This window comes from Gymnoscopelus microlampas (assembly GCF_963454915.1).
Source record: "Gymnoscopelus microlampas genome assembly, chromosome: 4".
NCBI classification, from domain to species: Eukaryota; Metazoa; Chordata; class Actinopteri; order Myctophiformes; family Myctophidae; genus Gymnoscopelus; species Gymnoscopelus microlampas.
This window is the reverse complement of record NC_139941.1, coordinates 32,866,230-32,888,729: the sequence shown is the minus strand read 5'-3', so window position 1 is coordinate 32,888,729 and position 22,500 is coordinate 32,866,230. Positions and strand designations below refer to the sequence as shown.

Below are 22,500 nucleotides of genomic sequence, written 5' to 3'. Positions count from 1 at the left end.
AAGTTGAGGACAAAATGAAAAAGAAAAAAAAGACAGAAGGAAAGAAAAAAAGAAAAGACCAGAAAAGTAATAAGAGTAAAATAGTGCAATATAAAAATCGAAAAATTCTCACTTGCAGTTTTCCGCATAAAAGCCGCGGTGGCGTCGGGCCCTGATCATTTATCAGTGGGACCCACTCGGCGAGTTCACGCCTCAGTGGGCCGAGCCACTATTTATTAGGTGGGTTTTCTATGAAGAGGCGCATTGATTGTGAATAGTTTAAGTTGATGAATGTGTGGATATTATTTATTAAGGCAGCAGGCGCTGAGATTAATGCCCCGTTATTGTTTATTACAGCGGAGAGGGCGAGCGAGAGAGAAAGGGGGGCGAACACCTCTGCAGACGCATGCGCTAACACTCATTGCATATATGCACAACACACTTGACACATTAGCACACACCGTGTACATACACACACGCGCGCACACGCACACACACGCACACGCACACACACACACACACACACACACACACACACACACACACACACACACACACACACACACAATCAGTGGTATGCGTATGTATGTATGCAAGTATATGTATAGTGCTTTGGACTCTCCATGACTCTCTTGTGTATTTCTCTGTAATAACATGCTAGACACACATCCTGTTGGTTCTTGGGATCCTGTTGGATTTTAGGATCCTACCGGATGGTGAGACAGAATCCAGTGTCCAGTACAGTTCTAATACAAGTCAGTTAGAGTCTACACAGTAAAAATCCTCTGTATTCATTAGTTTCTAACTCTCATCAAAGTTAAATGAACACTCTCCAGGTCTCCCTCTCACCGGTGAGAAACAACAAGAGTGGATAAAAAGAGACGAAATCGGAGAAATCCCACTCTCTACGTCGTCCCCAGACGAGCCCTCCAGCGGCGTCTCCAGTCATCCCGGTTCTCCGTACATCTGTGCTTTCCGCACCAGTGTCTTTCTTTAGCATGTCCAAGTAGGTTGGTGTGGGACGTTCTACTGATCGATGCCCGTGTGTTGGTTCCCACAGTACAAGCTTTCTGGCAGGGAGTTCTCGGTGTCGATGGCAATGACCGGATATCTTCTCTGACACACTTGGTAGCTTCCCATACAGACGTTTGTTGGTAATGTGTTCGTCCTGTTTGATGTTTAGTAGGCCTACCACACGGCAGCATTCTGTTGTAGCACCCATCCAAAAACTTCTGTAGGACCTGTGTCAGTGTCCGTCAATGAGAACGGACTCCACAGTAGCAGAAAATAAACTGATCTTGATGTGTCGGGGGAGGTTGGATATCCACACATTGGTCATGCCGCTAAGAGCTCTCCATGCGAGCGCCTTCCTCACTTTAAGGTCCTTCTCTGTGGAGTTGACCCATGCGCCCAGGTATTTAAAGTCACTGACCTCCTTTAGAGAAGTGACTTCCACAGTGTGAATTCCACATTCTACGTTCTACATTAGAAAGAAGACAGACCCAGTCTACGTCCTTTGTAGCCCTGATCTGAAGTCAGTTAATCTATATGGCCTCGAGTCAATGGACCCCTGCAGAAACAGAGACAGACAAGGCCAGTGTGCTGCTGTGATATCAAGTAAAACATATTCTAATGTATGTGGTCCTGTGGCTGCTACGTGAGGATGGTTTCTCAGCAGTCCTCAAATGAAGACATTCCCCCAGAGACCACAACCCATAAATCACTGCCCTCACCTCGTCAATACACAATCAATGTCACACACACACACAGACACACAGACACACACACACACACACACACACACACACACACACACACACACACACACACACACACACACACACACACACACACACACACACACACACACACACACACACACACACACACACACACATCCATGCACATATGCTGAAACATTTTTTTCTCTTTCTCTGAACAGTATTTCTATCTCGCCTTCTTCATCTCTCTTCTCTCTCTCTCCCTCCACCTCTCCCTTCCCTCCTCACCATCTTGCGCCTCCTTCTCTCGGTTTTCCACTCTCCTGTCATCTTCCTGTCTCTCCCCGTCTCTTCCCCCCCATTCCTCACCCTCAGTCCTTCTAGCTATCTCTACCCCCCCCCCCCCCCCCTCCCTGTCTCTCTGTCTCTATTGACCAACCTATTAAAGCAGAGATCAGGGATAATGTCCTCTCATCAGCCAGTTAGACTCATCAAATTATTCTGGAACAAAAACCAAACAGCCAATAAAATGTCATAACAGTGGGAGGGTTTTTGTGTTGGGGGTAATGGGTAACGTAGTTTATGAGCAACTCATGATCATATTAGGATAATAAACTAGAGTGGGAGGTGATGATGAGGATAGCATTGGTGATAGCACTAATGAGTCTTTAAGATGAGTACAAACTTATTTACACACAAGGCAGAGGTAAATTACTTCAGGGTTTGAGGAGTGAGCTCAAAGAACAAAAGGTCACCAGTTTGAATCGCAAGACCTTTAATGAGGTTTTTGGGAAGGAGTAAAAGTGAAACAAGACTAAAGACTGTAATACACTCAGTAGATGTAGAACTTGAATGACAAAAAAATTACAAACAAGAGCTAAAAGAACGTTTTGTCTTTCTCGTTCTCCCATCCTCCCTCTCTCAGCAAGTTGTTCAAATCATGTGGTCAATAGTTACGTCACTATTGTGGCCTGGGTTTCATTCATTCATTTGGGTCATACGATGCTAGAGGAAAAGCTCAAATCCATAGAGTTCTTCCTGCAATCTGCCTCTTAGGTCTGGCCTGTGGATGGTGCTAGAGAATGCCCTAGGTCATGGGGTCATTAAAATCGGTATTAGTTCATCGTCCAGTTCCATCTTCAAGTTTCAGACAATGTGTTCATGTAAAATGTTTCTTCGTAAAACAGGCTACTCCTGCAAACTTTGGAAGCCAATTATAGCCAATCGGAATGGAATAGGAAAAATCGGTAAAATAGGGGAAAGTCTAGTTAGGCAAAAATGGGCATGTCCTACGTGGGGAGTTGCATCATGATCCAGGGAAAAGGAAATCAAGTAATCCAGAGGTACTGTAAATACCTTTTGATTTTACAACCTATGGTTCAAGAGTTATAGACCAAAACATGAAGCTGGCTGGTATACCGCCACTATGAGGCCATTATACTATTCTTTTACTTTATCTTTTGGGATCTTAGTAAACAACAGAACACCTTTAAAAAAACATAAAAGGCTAATGATAGTCATTCCTCGACACAATAGTAGTGTAACTGGTTAATATTACGTTGATTAATGTCTTTAGAGCTATGTAAATATAGAGCGAAACTCAGCTTATTAACTGCAGCATGCTGAGCCTGAACAAACACAAAACACCACAGATTAATAGATAATTACAGTTAATTAAAGGTGAATTGGCTGATTACAGTTTTTTTTAATTAGTAATTAGGGCCTTGTATAAATGTTAATTGGCGACTGAAGGGCTTGTGTGTTTCCCAGCGCATCCCTTGTTACCGCAGGACGGTTCAGAAAAGACCAAACCTCAACACTGACCATCAGTTCTGTCAGAGCACCCTCATCTAGCAGAGCAGAGCCTTTACTGGATATATTGTAGGATGGTGTCCTGCACCAAAAATAGACAATATACAAGCTCACAACGTGTTTCATCCACGATGCATTGTGAGCATCGTACCATGGAGCATAAATTAATCATTTTATGGGCATGTTCCATCTCAATGACTGTTTACACTGGGTTCCTGTTACTGTTTGGAATGGGTAGATGAGAATGTGATGTTTTCTATACCCACTAGAACACGCACAGTAAACACTTCAATCACAGAGCGCTGGTTATTAATTATTGACATCAATGCTGTAGTACAGTTGTCACATCTATTTGTGGAAATATATGTTCCTGTGTTTATGCGTTAGCATGTCATTCACTCTAGCAGCATTAACTGTTTACTAAATGAGCATCAAAGCAAATAGAAAACGTCTTACTGTCTCACTTTTTGATGTGATTGTTAGCTCTATAAGTGGAAATATAGGCCAGCGTATACATATGTTACTTTTTCTCCCTCTAATACATCAGTCATTGTAATGCATTAGTTTAAACAGTCAGTTTGCTAAATAAAGACAGTTCCCTCAAACCAAATCAAAAGTGGTTTCACTGCGTGACGGACCGAGGCCTCCTGTCATAAACAAGCCGGTCCTCTGATGATGGATTTATTTAAAATGACACAGGAGGGGGGGATTACACCACAGAAGAAGAAAAACTTCTGAGAAATCCAGCAAAAGAAACAGTCAGCAAATCTGACGGAGCCAAAGGGATGTTTTTTTCATTTGGTATACAAGATCCATCCATCTTTAGCCCAAATGTTTGAATAAACTAAACATCAATACATATGGATCAAAACCGGAGGGGGGAGAGAGAGAGAGAGAGAGAGAGAGAGAGAGAGAGAGAGAGAGAGAGAGAGAGAGAGAGTCATAAAGACTGAAAGGAAATGGGTTGCAATACATGCATCCCGACATACATAACCATGTGTACATGCGTCTGTGTGTGTCGGTGTAGTACTGTTTTGAGTGTTTAGGTGTGTATGTATGCCTGGAAGTGTGTGAGCAGGTGTACATCAGAGAATGAGGCCCATATGGCCCATGTGTGTACGCCTGTGTGCATGCACAGCATGAGACGTGCAGTCGCTCGCCGAAAATAACTGGTTTGTCTATGTGCACCCGTGCGCGCATGTGTGTGTGTGTGTGTGTGTGTGTGTGTGTGTGTGTCCGTGCTATAGTCCCTGTTTGGCTTGTTCAGCTGAATTTTATCTGGTCCTCGGGCTCATAAAACCTTCCTATTGACAGGTAGCTCCACATTGACTTCAGCCACCGCCGCAGCCAGGCCACATTTCTCTTCCCTATGAATATTAGTTTATCGAATAACTGGCATCTGTTTTCCTAGCCGCGTCACCGTTAGCCGAGGTATTTCTCACTGACACGCCGCCTTGATTTATACAAAGCTCAGTCTCACCCCGCACGCGGAAAAAAATACAAAAAAAATAAGGCTAAGCAAAAAATTTCCAATACACGTCCCCCTCTCCCCACCCACCCAGACACCCCCCATCACCTCCTCTGCTCTCTCTTCTCCCCACACCACCCCCTCCTTGTATTTAATTAAGTTGGAAGATATTACACACACACACACACACACACACACACACACACACACACACACACACACACACACACACACGTGTCTGTGAAAGAGATTGCGTGTGTGTGTGCGCGCGTGTGTGTGTGTGTGTGTGTGTGTGTGTGTGTGTGTGTGTGTGCGTGTGTGTGTGCGTGTGTGCGTGTGTGCGTGCATGCATGCACCAGCACGAACACATGTGTACCTGTAGTGTACACGCAGACACATACAAATACACACACATGCAACAAAAGTCATTATGTCGACTAACATAAGTTGCCTGTTTCCAGGAAGTCACTCATTCAAGTTTTGGCATGAAAATAGGGAAAGTATTTACTGCATTTGTATACCCCTCTCTCTCTCTCTCTCTCTCTCTCTCTCTCTCTCTCTCTCTCTCTCTCTCTCTCTCTCTCTCTCTCTCTCTCTCTCTCTCTCTCTCTCTCTCTCTCTCTCTCTCTCTCTCTCTCTCTCTCTCTCTCTCTCTCTCTCTCTCTCTCTCTCTCTCTCTCTCTCTCTCTCTCTCTCTCTCTCTCTCTCTCTCTCCTTTTTCACAAACCTTTTAACCCTTTACTATGTTGCACCCGTGAATTTGTTCATTACCTGTCGGGGTTCTGTGTACAGACGTGCATCTGCAGCAGGATTCTTTGTGTGAACGTCTTGAAACACTGGCCACACTTCCACAGATGCCAGTCGCTGAACTCTGTGCTGAGCTGGCTGGTGGAGGTGGGGCTGGCCAGAACACGCTGGTTCTTTGAACCCAGCGGGCCGAACCCGGAGTCATGTGACGTGACCCCGACCAGGGCTCCGGGCTTGTCCCCCATCATGGAGAAACTCCTGGAGCAAGGGGAGTGGGGGAAGACCATGGAGCGTAGCAGGGAGGAAGGGGTGGAGGTCGTAGACGAGGAGGAGGGTTTCCCATTCTTGCTGAAGGCCTGGAGGGACTCCTGTCTGCTCATGGCCTCCATGACGGTGGCCGGGACGTTTACTGAAGGACGGTCAGTCGGATCAGGTGGACGGGCGCATAGAAGGACCCAAGTGATAGAGAGACAAACATACAGACAGAGAAATAGAAGAACAGAAGTAGACAGGAGTGAGTTATATTTGTGCATTATAGGGCTTCTTTGTTCTCATGTCAGATATACTAAGTATAGTACATACAGTACAAGTGCGAAAAAAAAAAATATATTCTGTGTGGTAACACATTTGGAACACTTGTGTCATCTTTCTGTGAATTCCACAAATCTTTGTGTGTGTGTATGTGTGCGTGTGCATGTTTGTCCTTGGCATATCTTGAGAACCGCCCAACCAATCACCATTGGTGTGTATTGCTGACATCCCAAGGCAGTGCCGTGTCTAGTGTGAAGTTAGTTGTATTGTAACAATCGCCCTTTAACTCGGAAAGGGTAACTATTAACTAAAAAGGAAACAACTGGATCGGCAGGATGCTAGTCGTGGTTACTTTATTTAAGCCACAATAAATAATAATTGTCCTCACAAAATGGTAAATAATAACACACCCTCTTGGGTTTTTAACTACTGTCCCTGTCTCTGTCCCTAACAAATGAAAGAAATAAACCAAACAGGTCAACGCATAACAATTATTTCACATACTCTCTCACCCCCAAACAAACCCCACTGTCTTTAGTAACCCCGCGGATCACAGTGCAAATATAAACAGTAAACAAACACGGACACGCACGGCGGTTAGAAGTCGGTTATTCAAATAATGAATAGTCTCTGCAACCGTCCACTTCTTATCACGCTTCCGCGGACGCACAGTTCCTTAATCCAAAAGAAATGAAAAGTCTCTTCCGCTCGACGCGGCCCAAACAATAGTTAAGTACGGGGCACCCCTCTAAATTGTAATTGTAATCCACAAAGAACTGGCTGCTTGGTATTGCCTCACCGGCTCGTCGGCTCCTCGTCACTCCAACACCGACCGGCGTCTCGTACACTACCGCAGCGCTCGAATACCCACGGCAGCAACCGCACGTTCCTCTTCCACTGGGCTCGATAGTTCTTTCCTAGATGTAGGCTGCAGTTTACTGTCACGTTTAAACTTTGTTTCAAACGGTATAGACTGGCGCCTCGGAGATCTCCGTGTTTCCCACCCGTTCCCTCTGGTACACGGGTTGTTTGTTCGATTCCCCTCCCCCCGTGGCACACCCTCTATTTCTAACGTCGGGTGGCTCCAATGTTCCAATCAACCGCAGCACTCAGCCCCCATTACCTCTCAAGTGAATAGGAATATATCTCAGGGTCCAACATGTCACATATCACTCGTATACAATAACATGCATAAACTTAGACCAAATGTTACATATCAATCAGACAAAATAACATCTATAGATCAAGTAGATAAATAAAATAAATATAATGTGCATTTGTCACAGTTCCCCCCCCCCCCCCAGCTGGAAGCTATTTTTCCAAGTCCTCCCAAAGGAGGGGTTGAGGTTGACCACATTAAAATGTATCCACTTTTTACTCTTTCCTTTTCACTCTGTAATTATTAGGGCCTATCTGACTCGCTCTCTAGCTGGACCTAACCTCTTCGGGGGCACTAGCTCTGAGGAGTCTGATGCTTTTGAGAGTGAATGTTTTCTCGCCCAGACCAAATCTCCTGGCTGGAGCCGCGTGTTCCGCCAGGCACTGTCGTATTTGGCTTGCCTGGTGTGAGAGACACCCACCCTTAGTTCAACTTTTTTGACCATGGCCCACTTGGTGTTATAGTCAAAGGTGACCAGCAGCATGGTGTTCTTTTTCTCCCTCGGGAACGGCCCGGCCGAGCCGATCCCCAGGACCTCTCCTGCCTGGTCAGCCTTAGTGGACGGTAGTAGGGCGAACGGCTTACGATCCTCCGGCCTGCACCGCTGACAAACGTGACAGCTACTGACGTACTCCCACACCTGTCTGCGGATCGTTGGCCACCAGGCCACCTCAAGGATTCGAAGGAGTGTCCTCAGCTTACCTGGATGACCTCTCGTGGGGTGGTCATGGAAATATTCCAGGAAGCGGTGGACCCGGCTGTCGGGCACCACCAGCTGATATTTCACTCCACGGTCTTTGGACGCCTGCCTTCGGTATAAGACCCCTTGAATTTTCTCGTAGCCTATGTGGTCTGTCCACTGGTCGGACTGGCCTAGGTTTTCCCGTAGATCTCGGACTTTGGGATCTGCACGCTGAGCCCTGGCTAGGCCCGCAAGGGTTAAGCCCGACGGCCACTTCTGGATCAGGCCTTCCATCTCCGGTGGGACACCTCGGGATCGGGGTCCCAGGGTGACACAGTCACCGCCCCTCGATGGTAACCCCGGCACAGCCTCACACATCTGCGCCGACGCCTGGCTGGGCGGTGGCTGTGAGGCGCTTTGTCCGTTGATCTTCTTCCAGCGGGTGCTGGAGGACCGGCCATGGGAGGCAGTAGCGGGTGGCCCCTGAGATGCACCGGCGGGGTGACTGTGGGGAGTGCTGGTGGGTCGACCTTGAGGAGTACGTGTTCCACAGGAACGAATGTCCGGCTTTTGCAGAGCTTGGGAGCTTAGGTGTGATGATGTACCAGCTCTTTTTACCTTCGCCACCTCCTTGCCCCATTTCTCCTCTCTCCTCATACAATGTTCAATGACTTCTTTCCGGAGTCGATCAACTGAGGTTTTTATGAGAGCCTCCATCTCTAGCATCCTGCGAGCTATGTACCCCCTTAGGCTCAGTTCCCTATTAATGCCACTCTCCATTGCCTCTTCAAAATCCCCCCTGACCTGCTGTACCTCATTTTTGCAGGTCTGCAACTTATCCCCTATTGAGGCCAATTGTTGCTGTACTGTGCAATCAGGGCCCTCACTCTCCTCAAAGTAGGCTGCCGCCTCCACTACCTGCTTTATTTTTTTCCCATTCTGTTCCATTGTAATTTCCCCGTTGTGTTTTTTACAGTGTATTTTATTTTACCCTTTTGAGACAATTATTAAATTGTGGCCTCAACTAGTTCCCCTTTAACCTGCGTTCCCCGTACGGGCCACCACATGTAACAATCGCCCTTTAACTCGGAAAGGGTAACTATTAACTAAAAAGGAAACAACAGGATCGGCAGGATGCTAGTCGTGGTTACTTTATTTAAGCCACAATAAATAATAATTGTCCTCACAAAATGGTAAATAATAACACACCCTCTTGGGTTTTTAACTACTGTCCCTGTCTCTGTCCCTAACAAATGAAAGAAATAAACCAAACAGGTCAACGCATAACAATTATTTCACATACTCTCTCACCCCCAAACAAACCCCACTGTCTTTAGTAACCCCGCGGATCACAGTGCAAATATAAACAGTAAACAAACACGGACACGCACGGCGGTTAGAAGTCGGTTATTCAAATAATGAATAGTCTCTGCAACCGTCCACTTCTTATCACGCTTCCGCGGACGCACAGTTCCTTAATCCAAAAGAAATGAAAAGTCTCTTCCGCTCGACGCGGCCCAAACAATAGTTAAGTACGGGGCACCCCTCTAAATTGTAATTGTAATCCACAAAGAACTGGCTGCTTGGTATTGCCTCACCGGCTCGTCGGCTCCTCGTCACTCCAACACCGACCGGCGTCTCGTACACTACCGCAGCGCTCGAATACCCACGGCAGCAACCGCACGTTCCTCTTCCACTGGGCTCGATAGTTCTTTCCTAGATGTAGGCTGCAGTTTACTGTCACGTTTAAACTTTGTTTCAAACGGTATAGACTGGCGCCTCGGAGATCTCCGTGTTTCCCACCCGTTCCCTCTGGTACACGGGTTGTTTGTTCGATTCCCCTCCCCCCGTGGCACACCCTCTATTTCTAACGTCGGGTGGCTCCAATGTTCCAATCAACCGCAGCACTCAGCCCCCATTACCTCTCAAGTGAATAGGAATATATCTCAGGGTCCAACATGTCACATATCACTCGTATACAATAACATGCATAAACTTAGACCAAATGTTACATATCAATCAGACAAAATAACATCTATAGATCAAGTAGATAAATAAAATAAATATAATGTGCATTTGTCACAGTCTCAGCGATTCTCTAAAACCGGGATGCGATTCGGCTGTATCTTAGTGGGTTGAGAGGCTGTTGGGTAATCAGGTCACCGGTTTACCCAGTATACATGTTGAAGTGTCCCTGAGTGGCACTGAGTGCTCATCATGACCATCTGAGCAGCTATCGGCTGGGTGAAGAAGGTGAACTGTATTTCCAATAAAGGTCCTGGCTCGAACCTAAGTACTTTGCTCTGGAATCTGCTGTAGACCTGAGCAACATAACGGTTCATTATGCTTCACATGTTTGAAACTACATGAGCTGAGTTTCTCTTAGAGTACTGTAACTGAAAGTGATGTTTTCCCCCCCAACTCCAGCTGTTTGAAACCATCTTACATGCCCCTCTGTATATAAATAAGAGGGTTACATGGCGGCTTTCCGACATGTCGCCTTTCCGACGTTAACGAACCCTATACCTAACCCTCACCCTAACCCTAACCGCACGCGGAAGCCACTAGTCGGAGTGGCGAGATGTCGGCATGGAAGACGGTTACCAAATAAGAGGCCAGTCAACTTTATCACTCATCCAGCCATCCTGCCTAATTTCCCTGCATGCTGCTTTTCAGTCACAAGCCTGTTGATTCTTAACAATATTTTGGCCAGTGTAAACATCAACAATATATCCAAATGTCAAGGGTTTTGTATTACTAGAAGTTCGGGCCGCTACACGGCGCTCACATCTTCCTGTCCTGCAAGTCATTCACCTGAATCCTGCACACCTGCCTTCAATCAGCTCATCACCTCCCACTGCCAACACACCTGTCATCCATCAACTCATCACTTCTCCTGTATATGAACCCTGGCTCGTACTGTATATCAGGTTCACTTTTAGCTTCAGTGGTAGTGACATGCTTCAAACCTGCCTTGCTTAGTGGTTAGTTCTTCGAGTTTTGATCGCTGGTTTTTACATTCTGTCTTTCCTTGTGCTCAGGACCACTGTTGTCTACTCACTTTCCTGCTTACCTGCCAATCTGCCTGCCATTCCAGCCTGCCAACGCCATTCAGCGTCACTCCTCAACTCCCAGCCATCCTCTTGAAATACCCTAAGCGTTCTTAAATGTCACCTTATCTCCTGTGTCGGTGTTTGTGCATTTGGATTCGCTCTGAACTTCATAGCACGGAGTCTAACTGCCTCTGTGGTGGAGTCGTCATAACCGTCCATCCTTCATCAGTTGAGCTCTGCTAGCCAGCCAACAGGCCCATTGATCTGTTAATAACCTTATGAGGAGATAATTATACCATTTGTAAATTCCCTGTGGCGCTATTGACTTATGCATTACGCACTGTGAGCACACGCTCAATTCATTTTGCTACAAACATCACATATATACAAACGTATGTCAATATTATTTTGGCTGTGTATGAAATACATCATTCAAATGTGAGAATTATGCAGATGTATTTCAAACACTGCCGAGTCGGTGTTTTCCCATTAAAGTATTTACAATCGTCTGATGTGGGGTGGGTGAGGAAATCATTTTACTCATACAGGGATGAAGAGTTTTGTTATAAAATGAGGGATCTGCCTCATCAAGTACTGCTTACAAACTCATTGATAGCACATTTATTAGATTTATTAATATTAACAAATGATATTAATTGCATATAAATTATTTAAAATGTACTTATCTTTTTAATACAGCATTTTTTAATATGGTGATAGTAGGTAACTGGGTCCTAAAAGTTGCTGTACATTTACAACTATTATACATTTTAAAACTATTTTATAAACTATTTAATATTTGAAACTATTTTAAATGTACAGAACAATGAATTGCTGAAAGTTGAATGAACAAGGTCAGGTCCAATAATGAATGGCACGAATCACAATCATGGTTTTGATATTTTATATTTTGGTTGTCCATATAATTCTTTGCGCCAGGGTGCTATTTAAAGTTTTCAAAATGTAGTGTGTGCACATCCCATTAATACAAGTGTGTAGGCTACTGTATCTGACAGGTGCTTGGCACAATGAAAACAATACTAAAGAAAAACATCCTTTGCCTGAAGGAAACATGGCAAGTTAGTGCCCTTAAATACAAGCGAGAAACTATAGCCATTGTGTGGGTATTTGTGTTTAACGGTAAATGTTATTTGAAGTTTATCACTCTCTGATATGTCGAGGATTTAATTGATTGGGAGCATTCAATTATGTAACACAGGTTAAAGCATTATGTCGTGCTTGTGGTCCTGGTATGCTCCTTTTCTTCTGTCAACTCTCCTCCATCTTTCTATTTTTCAATATCAGTTCTCTACCCAGCCCAGCTTGCTTTGCTTTTCCTCTTCTCTTCTCTCCTTCCTTATCTGTTCTCCATCCACCTCTCTCTGCCTTTTCTTTTCATGTTGAGTCTTTCATGTCTATTCTCTCATTCTGCCCTCCACAGCTACTGGACTCCTCCAGACAGACAACAGATACCAATACGCTTCTCTTCTTTAGTTCTGGCCAGTAAACAGCATGCTGTTTACAAGACAGGCCTCACCTCCTCCCTCCCTCCACCTCATTATTATTATAAGAACCATATGATGACCTTCTCCTGCCCTCCTCTCCCCTCCTCTCCTCTCCACTCACCTCACCCATTCTCTGTCCTCTGTCCGTCACTTATTGTCTTGTCTCCTATCTCGTCTTTCTCTCTCTCTGCCTTTCTGTCTCTGTCTGCCTTTCTGACCCTCTCCTCGCATCTCCTCTCCTTTCCTCCCTTCTCCTAGTTCCCTGTCCTCTCCCCTCCCCTCCTAGTTCCCTCTCCTCTACTTTTCTCCTCTCCTCCTAGTTCCCTCTCCTCTCCTCTCCTCCTGACTGGGACCAGACACCGAATGCTCCTTCCAGACTCATCTGCGGACACAGAGAACCCACATCCCCACATTCCTGCCCGTTGCGACACGCTGTGTACAGAAACACACATTTATCCTGCCGCCGTAACCTGATACATGTGGGAGAAGTCTTGTCCCCTTCATTCACTCTGATTCAATAAAGACCCCTGGGGATATAATATAATATAATAAAAATACTTAAATCATGTAACGTTTTGTGTCTTTTTTGTCCGCAACATGTTTTTGTTGTTAGATGTCATAGAGGCTGCGGAGCGTCAAGTTAAAGCAGGATGATTGGAAGGAACTTTGGGAAAAAAGATGGGGGAAAAAGAAGTAAACATCTTCAGTGTGTGAGTGTGTACAGTATGTGTGCGTGTGCAGTTTGTGCAGCAGAAAACAGCAGTTGAAGTGCCTTTGAAGTTTGTCTGCAGTTAATTTTTTTAACCCTTATTTGACCAAGCTATTGGACGAGAAATGCGATCTCATTTACAGCAATGGCTTGAGGGAGTAGGTGCATGAAGCGAGATGTTGATGTACACATATTGTCAACTGGGAGCTGACCGGTGAAACCACAGTATTCTACTGTTGGCCATTGGAACGGTTGCCGGTTAAATACTTTGCTCAAGGGCATGTCAACAGCAGTGAGTGGTGGCTAAGAGAGCAAGCTTATGGACTTACCTCACTAATTTACTTTAATAATTATTTAGTGGTGATCAAACACTAACAGCAGTTGGAAGTACATGTGCAGAATTAATTTCACAGAAAGTAAGAATAAAGAGTTAAAATATTAAAGACAATTATTAAGTTATCCTAATATAACCTAAAAAATCTATCAAAGATTAAAGGACTTGTGTCTCAGCAGAATTAGTAAAAACGTGTACCTGTATTTATCTTCAATAGCCTTCACTACAGTAATGTTGTCTTTACAGGTCTCCCTAAAACAAATATCAAACAGCTGCTGTTGATTCAGAATATTCTTTACTAATACCAAAAAAGTAGATCATATCACTCCCCAGTTCTTGGATCTTTACACATGGCACCCATGTCAAGAATGGATTTTAAAATACCACTGAATGGTTTAGGGACAAAATACATTTCTGATCTTGTGCTTCATCATAAACCATCCAGACCTCTCAGGTTGTCTGGGACAGGTCAGCTTTATGTCCGCCGAGTCAAAACTAAACATGGAGAAGCAGCATTTGTATGCACCACAAATCTGGAACAAACTCACAGAAAACTCTAAATCAAAGAAAATATACAATGTGACTATAATCAGTGGATAACAAAAGCAATAGGCTTTGCGATCCACTGATTATGGTCTAGTTTGATTCAACTCAAAATTTAGTTTATAGCATAATGTCCCCAATTTAGATTAGAGCAGACAGCTTAGATACACGATCCTAATGTTACAAACAAAGTTAGAATGTATCCGTGGTTTTGAAATGTGTGTGCATGCATAGATATACAGAATATAAATATATACTGTATGGGTATGTGAGTGTGTGTGCATGTGTTTGTGTTGTTGAACACTGCCAACTATAACATGACAGTCTGTGGCACAAAGTCTCTTAAGTCAGCGCTGTCTTTTTTTCACCGTATCAAGACTCCTATAGCTCAACTTATTTTCATTAGGATCTGAATGATTATAATGAACGTTTACTTTTCCTTTCACGCCAGACTCGTATGAATCCTGTTTCACTGCATCTCGTTTCTGTTTGTGCAGAGGGTTTCGTTAGAGCATTCTGCAATATTGTATCTATCAAATCCACACTGTTGGAAGACAACAGTTTGGATGGAAAAGTTCACTATGTAAACAAAATGACTGACGAATCTGAGGTCATAAAACGTCCAAGATGTAAACAATATGGTAGATCGAGAGAGCAAGGACGGGGAGAGAAGGAAGGAAAGTGAACGAGGGAGAGCCGTGAAGAAAAACAGGGACTAGAGAGAGGAATATAGAGAAGAGGAAGAGTGAGTGAGAGACAGAGAGAAAGAGAGAGTGAAGTGCAGCCGAAACCTCTGTAAGCACATCTATTTAACCATCCAACCAAAACCAACATCCAATCAAATCAACATCCGACAAAATGCAGATAATGACAAGATTCATAATTGATTTTAGAACAGCTATATTATCAAACCCGCATCAGAACTGCTTACTATTTTGTTGGTGTCGGGCAGACACAAGTTTTTTCTTCTTTTCATAAATGAATGCCCTACTTTGCCATACTACAATGTCATACAAAAGTAGCAAAAATATCCGATGTTTAAAGTAAAAGGGAAAGTGGTTAAGTGTGTGCGTGGGTTTTATAAATATTTAACCAATGAAAAGTATTAACAAGAGCTTGTGACTAAATAATTACTACATTGGATCGATTGGAACACAGGTTATTTTTTCACTTCCTGAAAAGTTTTGCACATTCAAGCTTTCTACACGACAGCGGAGAATTTATACACTATATCAATGAGAGATATTTTAAGAAGAAGGATTCATCTCTGCTCCCTTTAAAACTATCTCTGACAAAAAAACTTGCCAGTCCTTTTGTCAAATGTCTGAAATTGGTGAGCCGAGCCGTACAGATCAGAGCTGTGCGTGTGTGTGTGTGTGTGTGTGTGTGTGTGTGTGTGTGTGTGTGTGTGTGTGTGTGTGTGTGTGTGTGTGTGTGTGTGTGCGTGTGCGTGTGCGTGTGCGTGTGCGTGCATGTATGCGTGTACGTGCGCCTGAGTGTATGAGGAGTGAAAGTGCTCATTGACAGATGTGGAACAAGCCACGGTGGGTCTTCAGTGATTCACCGGCTCTCAGTATAGCCACACATTACACAGATTGTCCACGTCAGAACACTAAATCAGACTAAAGTTGGTTTAAAAGATGTCGGTGTTGGCAACATTGTTTTTTGTGGCGGTGGATATTTTTTTCTTTTCTCATTTTTTTCCCCACAGAAGGGCTTAAGCTTGGTAATAAAATTAGAACGAAATCCAAAACAAATGCTTGTGTTTCCATAAAGATGGAATTCTTGAAGCACAGAAGCAAGACATTATGGGAAATATCTTTTGATGGTGAGGGGATATCTAACCAAATGTCTCCTCAGGAGTTAACCACTTAAACCCTATATACTTTGTTGACCGGTGTCCCCCAGAGGTCTATACTGGGCTCCCTACTTTTCCCCCTCTATACCAAATATCTTTGCTGAAAACAGATAATGTACAAGCTCATAATATATATACTGTACATAATACCTATCACATGATCATTCACATACTCTGGGTAAATGTCGGTTGGTTGTTTAGATGCAGAAAATACTATGGAGGAAAAGCAGTAAGATAATAGCAACAGCGAAAAACATTAAAAGAGATTAGTTAGATAAGTTAGTCAAGACGTTTTTTTTTCTTCCGGAAAAGTGACTTGTGATAGGGAGTGACGTAGGGATAGGGATTGTGACTGATAAGACCCAATCAGGAAGCGAACGTGGGTGTCTGTGTCACTATTTTCAACAGGTATCAGTCCGCATTAAAAAGCAATGGCGTAGTTTTCAAAACAAACAGGGTCATCAGTGTCTTTTGGTGTCAAAAACAGCAGAATAGTGTGGATGAAAGGTGCAAACGTACAGTATAGCAAATGTGATTTCAAACAAGATGTAGATGTAGCTTATGTTGGTCACTGAGCAGCTCCACTGGAGAAGTTGGGGTTTAACATGAACCCTAGCGTCCCTTTTCTGGAGCAAAAAGCTGATCTACAAGCTCACAACGTGTGATGTTGCAATGCGTTGTGAGCTTGTATCGGCTATTGTCAATGGAGATCTGGCATAGGGGGAGACCTAAAGCAGACCTAAAGCTCCGGAGGAAAACGGTCAACTATGTACAGCTATTAAACCGTAGGTATGGAGTTGGTCTAGTTAATTCACTTCCCAACCCAGATTGTTCCTGCCAGTCCGGGGGAATGAACCGGAAAACATCCAGTCATAAGCATGTCACTGATGCCAGTTGGCCACCGCCTCCCATTAAGCCACATGACCACCATTACATGACAAGCACCACAGTAAGTACAAACTGACAAGACTAACTTGCCCACAGACCACTTTGGCCGACATGGTCGAGGCAGAAGGCCGCCACCCTAGAACCTAGGGTCTGCCTGACGTTTCTTCCAGTTAAGAGGGAGTTTTTCGTTGCCACTGTCGCAAAAATTGCTTGTTCAGGGTGGGATTGTCGGGTCTCTTCTCTACATGTAAAGTGTCTTGAGACAACTTGTTGTGATTTGACACTTTAATAAAATTGAATTGAATTGAATTAAGGACCTTTTTATTTTTTTACTGAGGAGCCATCCACAGTAGAATAATTTATTAACAAAAGACGCCAAATTAGAAAACGTTTAAGGTATTTCACCATAGTAATGATTCTGTGTGTGTGTGTGTGTGTGTGTGTGTGTGTGTGTGTGTGTGTGTGTGTGTGTGTGTGTGTGTGTGTGTGTGTGTGTGTGTGTGTGTGTGTGTGTGTGTGTGTGTGTGTGTGTGTGTGTGTGTGTGTGTGCAGTGCACGTGTGCGTGTCTTCTGCTCATGTAGTTACAATATCTGTCCATCCCTGCTGACTGAGAGGGAAACATCACACAAAGCAAACAGCCTAGAGCATAGAGCTAGTGTGATATCAACCATCTGATCTCTAAGCATGATGCCAATGACAATCAAATCACACGAGAACTTTACTGTCGGATAAGTGTGTGTGTGTGTGTGTGTGTGTGTGTGTGTGTGTGTGTGTGTGTGTGTGTGTGTGTGTGTGTGTGTGTGTGTGTGTGTGTGTGTGTGTGTGTGTGTGTGTGTGTGTGTGCGTGTGCGTGTTGGTCTGGCAGATTGGAATGGAGAAGAGAGGAGGGAGAAATGTGAGGGATATGTGTGAGAGAATGCAACAACAGTAGAACAAGGGGGTGAAGAAAAATATGAAGAGAAGAGAAGAGAAGAGAAGAGAAGAGAAGAGAAGAGAAGAGAAGAGAAGAGAAGAGAAGAGAAGAGAAGAGAAGAGAAGAGAAGAGAAGAGAAGAGAAGAGAAGAGAAGAGGGAATCCAGTGTTTCCTTACAGTTTTCGTCCTGTGCGATGCACTGCAGTGGGATGCCAAAGAAAGAAGTGTAGGAGTCATTGTACCACACTAGGAGCTCTGTCCCCCTGGGGATGTCCATACAGGCTCTATAGAAGATACATGACCTGGACAAACACACAGAAAGCCAGAGAATTTAGATCAAAATGAGAATCATTCTGGTTAATATATCGTTCGCTGTCAGGTGGAAACCTAGTCCAGAACCGTTCTTTTTATTATCATTTCAAAAACATCTTAAAAGCTCACAACGCCTCACATCGCGAGGAGTTGTGAGCTTGTAGATCTGCTATTTTCACTACTATTGAGCGACACTCTTGTATGATGAAGTAGGGCGTTAATTTACTAAAAAGCATTACAAACTGAAACATGGAGAAGGTTTCGGCCCGACAGCAACGATATGAGAGACAGTAGAGAACTACAGCAGTTCTGTCTTCAGTCAGATCCTTTTTATTTGAGGACAGAACAAGATCATAGTGATTAGCGGCAATTAGGAAATTATCTGTTCCTCCGTCGTACTGCGGACAAGGTCCTTCTATAGGAAATAATATGATACTGCTCACCACCCTTCTGCTGTGTAAATATTACTACAATTGCGCACAGTAATTGACCATCACTGGACCACGTTGAATATTAAAATAATACCTGATACATTCAAAACACCATCTTAACCATTTTATCCAATTTATGTTCCATCCCATTATCACATCCACACAATTAAATCATATTTCATACAGTTCAAACCCTCATATTCAACATCACATCCAAACCATGTTAGACAAGTGTGTGGAAAACCTAAATGGTTTGAGACCCTCAGAGGCTGTGTTTACACTGGAGCCAAAATTCCGGTTTTACTCTTCATAGCAAGATCAGACATTTTCCTATGACTGTATAAATAAGGAAAGAGCTCGCTGAATCAGATTTCTACCGATTTATGTTTATATATAAAAGGTGTGAAAGGATCGGATCTTTTACACCTCAGATTTTGGTTTCAGTGTAAATGCAGCCATGCAGCGTAAATTAGGTTTCATCTCTTTGATGGACAGGGTGCAAGAATGTGGAAAAACTCCACAGAGAGAGAGAGGGGTAGGAAGAGAGAGAGAGAGGGAGAGCAAACACGGCAAAAAGAATAAGTGAGGGATAAAAAAGTGAGAGATACACAGACAGAGAGAAAATAGACAGTAGGAAAGATGATAAAAAGAAAACAGTGGAGGGGAGGCAGACCAGAAAAGTGAAAAACAGAAGGAGGAAAAAAATGGGGCGAGAGAGATAGAAGGTAGAGGGAGTAGGAGATGTCAGCGTTGACATGGAGCTTATTTAATGAAGTGAAACCACATAAAAATACTCCCTGCACACAGAAAGAAAGAAAGAAAAAAAGAAAGAAAGAAAGAAAGAAACCCTGGATTCAAAGCTCACAATGCCTTTCTAGCCTATACAAGAGGTGCTTTGTTCGAGTTGATAACACAATACAATAACATTCTCTAACAACATGGGTAAAGATAATAGTACAACTTTAAAGAAAGGAGCAAAGATTAATAGAAGAACCGCAAATGTTCTACAGGTATAAACTATTCAATTGGTTTTAGTTACTTTTAGTTTCCACTTTTTGACCAAACAACACCACATTTTCAGAGCATTGTGAATAATTAACAAAAAGAGAAGATGAATATTGTTTGATCCAGAAATGTCCAAACAGTGCTTATCCTTTGGTCTAAGAGGATGAGACAAGGCGAATGGAGCCGTGTGTGTGTGTGTGTGTGTGTGTGTGTGTGTGTGTGTGTGTGTGTGTGTGTGTGTGTGTGTGTGTGTGTGTGTGTGTGTGTGTGTGTGTGTGTGTGTGTGTGTGTGTGTGTGTGTGAGAATTATATTAATTCTTTCCACACTGAATGGGGGAGGGGAGGGGGGGGGCTGCAGTTGGGCGAGATGTGAAAACAAAGCCGGGAGGGAGGGACCAGGCTATAAATCAAACATACCCAATGACCTCCCACTATATAGAAAAGAAAGAATCCTACTTCCAAACGCATGGCACCCATGTATGTATTTAAAACAAATGAATGTATTTAAAAGTGACATGCTGCTGTGTAAAGGGTGGGGCAAAGCTATAAATCAAACATACCCAACGGCCTCTCAGGTATTGAAAAATAAAGAACCCTACCACTGTATAACAGCGTGTGTGTGTGTTTTAAAACCACCATCTGCTGGCTCAGTGAGTTAAGGAGCGTACCGTGGACGTGTGATATTATGAGCTCTCTCTCTCTTTCTTTCTCTCTCTCTCTCTCTCTCTCTCTCTCTCTCTCATCTTTCCTCTGGCCTCTATTGTCTGATGGAGCACAAATGGAAAATAACGTGTACTTTAAAACTTGCATGCTGGGAGGGAACAAGGATATAAACCAAACATATCAAATGACGTACCACATGACAGCAGAAATAAGCCTTCAAATGAACGGAGGGCAGAGGGTCGATGTGTGGATTTAAAACACGCATGCTGTGCTTCTCGGGATGGACAAGCCTATAAATCAAACACACCCAATGACCTCCCCGGACAGAACAGAGAGAATCGTGCTATATTATTATTACTATAGCGGAAAGTGTTTGAATCGAGTCTTAATTGAGTGTGTCACATATATAAACATGTGGCTGTGTGGTATTAATTGAAACCAAACCTTCATGTTTTCTGTATTGCAGTGTAGGCTATATTTATTTTTTGTGGTATGTAGAGTACAGGGTTTAGGCCTGTATGTACAGTAGTGTGTTTTCTATACGTATATGTAATACGTAATGTGCTATATAGAGCAGTGATTCTCAACCTGTGGGCCCGGGGCCCACTGGCGGGCCCTGGTGGTATTGCAAGTGGGCCCCCAAATAATTAGCAAAACACAATTTTAATGATAATATCACATTAATATTACAAAATGATAGCAATAAATAAGAACTTAAAGTATACAACATTAGTTCAATGGATCCAAGGTGGAACACGATCGTTTATAATGATCATTAAAATAAACATGCTCTGAAAGTGCACGTGACCCACCCATCTGACCACTTGGGCTGCCGTGTTAAGTGGTCAGATGGGTGGCTTTCAAGATTTTCAAGTGGGCCCTGATCCAGAAAAGGTTGAGAACCACGGGTATAGGATTTAGCCCTGCTGTACATAATGTATTTTCTATATCGTTGCTGTCGAGCAGAAACCCTTATCTCCATATTCTAACTTTTTGTGTTTTTTTCCGTAAATTAATGCCCTTCTTGATCATACTACAGCGTCACACAAAAGCATCATAAGTATGAGCTTGTAGATCTGTTATTTTTGAATAGCCAAAGTATAAAATATGGTTAAAGTGGTTGGAATGATTATGATGCTATATTAAATTTTGCTGGGAACCCCCCTCACTTTGAGAACCAATGGAGTAGATGAGGATTTTCAGTAGGTCTACTCTATAATGTAATGTAATTTTCTGTATAGTTGTGTGGTGTGTAGAGGATTTAGCCCTGTATGTAATGTTTTGTTTTTTTCCCAAATGTACGTATAGTACAGTGGTGTGTGATATTTATCCCTATACATGATGTATTTCATATAATTATACTTATTTAAAATACAGGGGTTCTCAAATTATGGGCTGGGACCCCAAGGTGTGGTTGCAGGATGGTGACGGTGGGGTCGCACATTGACAACTGGAAAATAAAAAAAGAAAGGAAATCCTTACCATTAAGATGTATCTATTTATTTATTCATTTTGTAAAAAATAGCCTGTGAATGCTTTTTTTTTTACGCTTCTGGGAAAACAAATTATGCTATATAGCCTAACTTATGCTCCCATTTACAAATGTATACGGAAACATTTGTTCATGAAACATTGTTTCTTAGTGCAATAATATATGAGCCAATTTGTCTTAGTCTCAGCCCTAAATAAATATACTTTGCACCTTTTGTACCGTTTCGTACCTCTGTTTTTGTATTTATGTATTATGCTTTGTTTTCCCTGTGTAATGTAATGTAATGTATACTCTATTGTCTGCTTGTTTTTATGTTTTTCTTTTGTGGGGTCTGCGGATGCAAATTAGCATCTTTGCTAATTCCGGTGCATTAATATGCAGTGTCCCGTCTAAATAAACAAATAAAGTAGGGAAAAAAAGTACATTTATTTTGTAACTTTTGATAAGAAAGCAGCAAGAATCACAGCATTGTAAATTAACTTTCTAATAAATACAATTTCAACTTTGGAATTACACTATAAATCAAGTGTGGGTGGGTTCATCAAAAGAATCCCCCCATGAATGGGGTCCTGGTAAAAAATAAAAAAAAACTCTACTAGTACTGTATATCTGCAACTTTTGACGCTTTTGTGTGACACTGTAGTATGATCAAGTAGGGCGTTAATTTACAAAAAAAAACACAAATAAGTTAGAA

The 22,500-nt window shown here is 43.0% G+C and overlaps 1 protein-coding gene across 1 annotated transcript in view; it reads right to left on the bottom strand.

Annotated features, from left to right (window-relative positions):
• prdm6 (PR domain containing 6) overlaps positions 1-22,500 on the bottom strand; it is a 68,049-nt gene that overhangs the window by 7,100 nt on the left and 38,449 nt on the right. Inside the window, exons 6-7 of the mRNA XM_084054490.1 lie at positions 18,081-18,205; positions 5,752-6,136 (exon numbers count right to left, since the gene is read on the bottom strand). Coding sequence (XP_083910616.1) covers positions 5,752-6,136; positions 18,081-18,205 — 510 coding nt within the window. The remainder of the gene's footprint in view (positions 1-5,751; positions 6,137-18,080; positions 18,206-22,500) is intronic.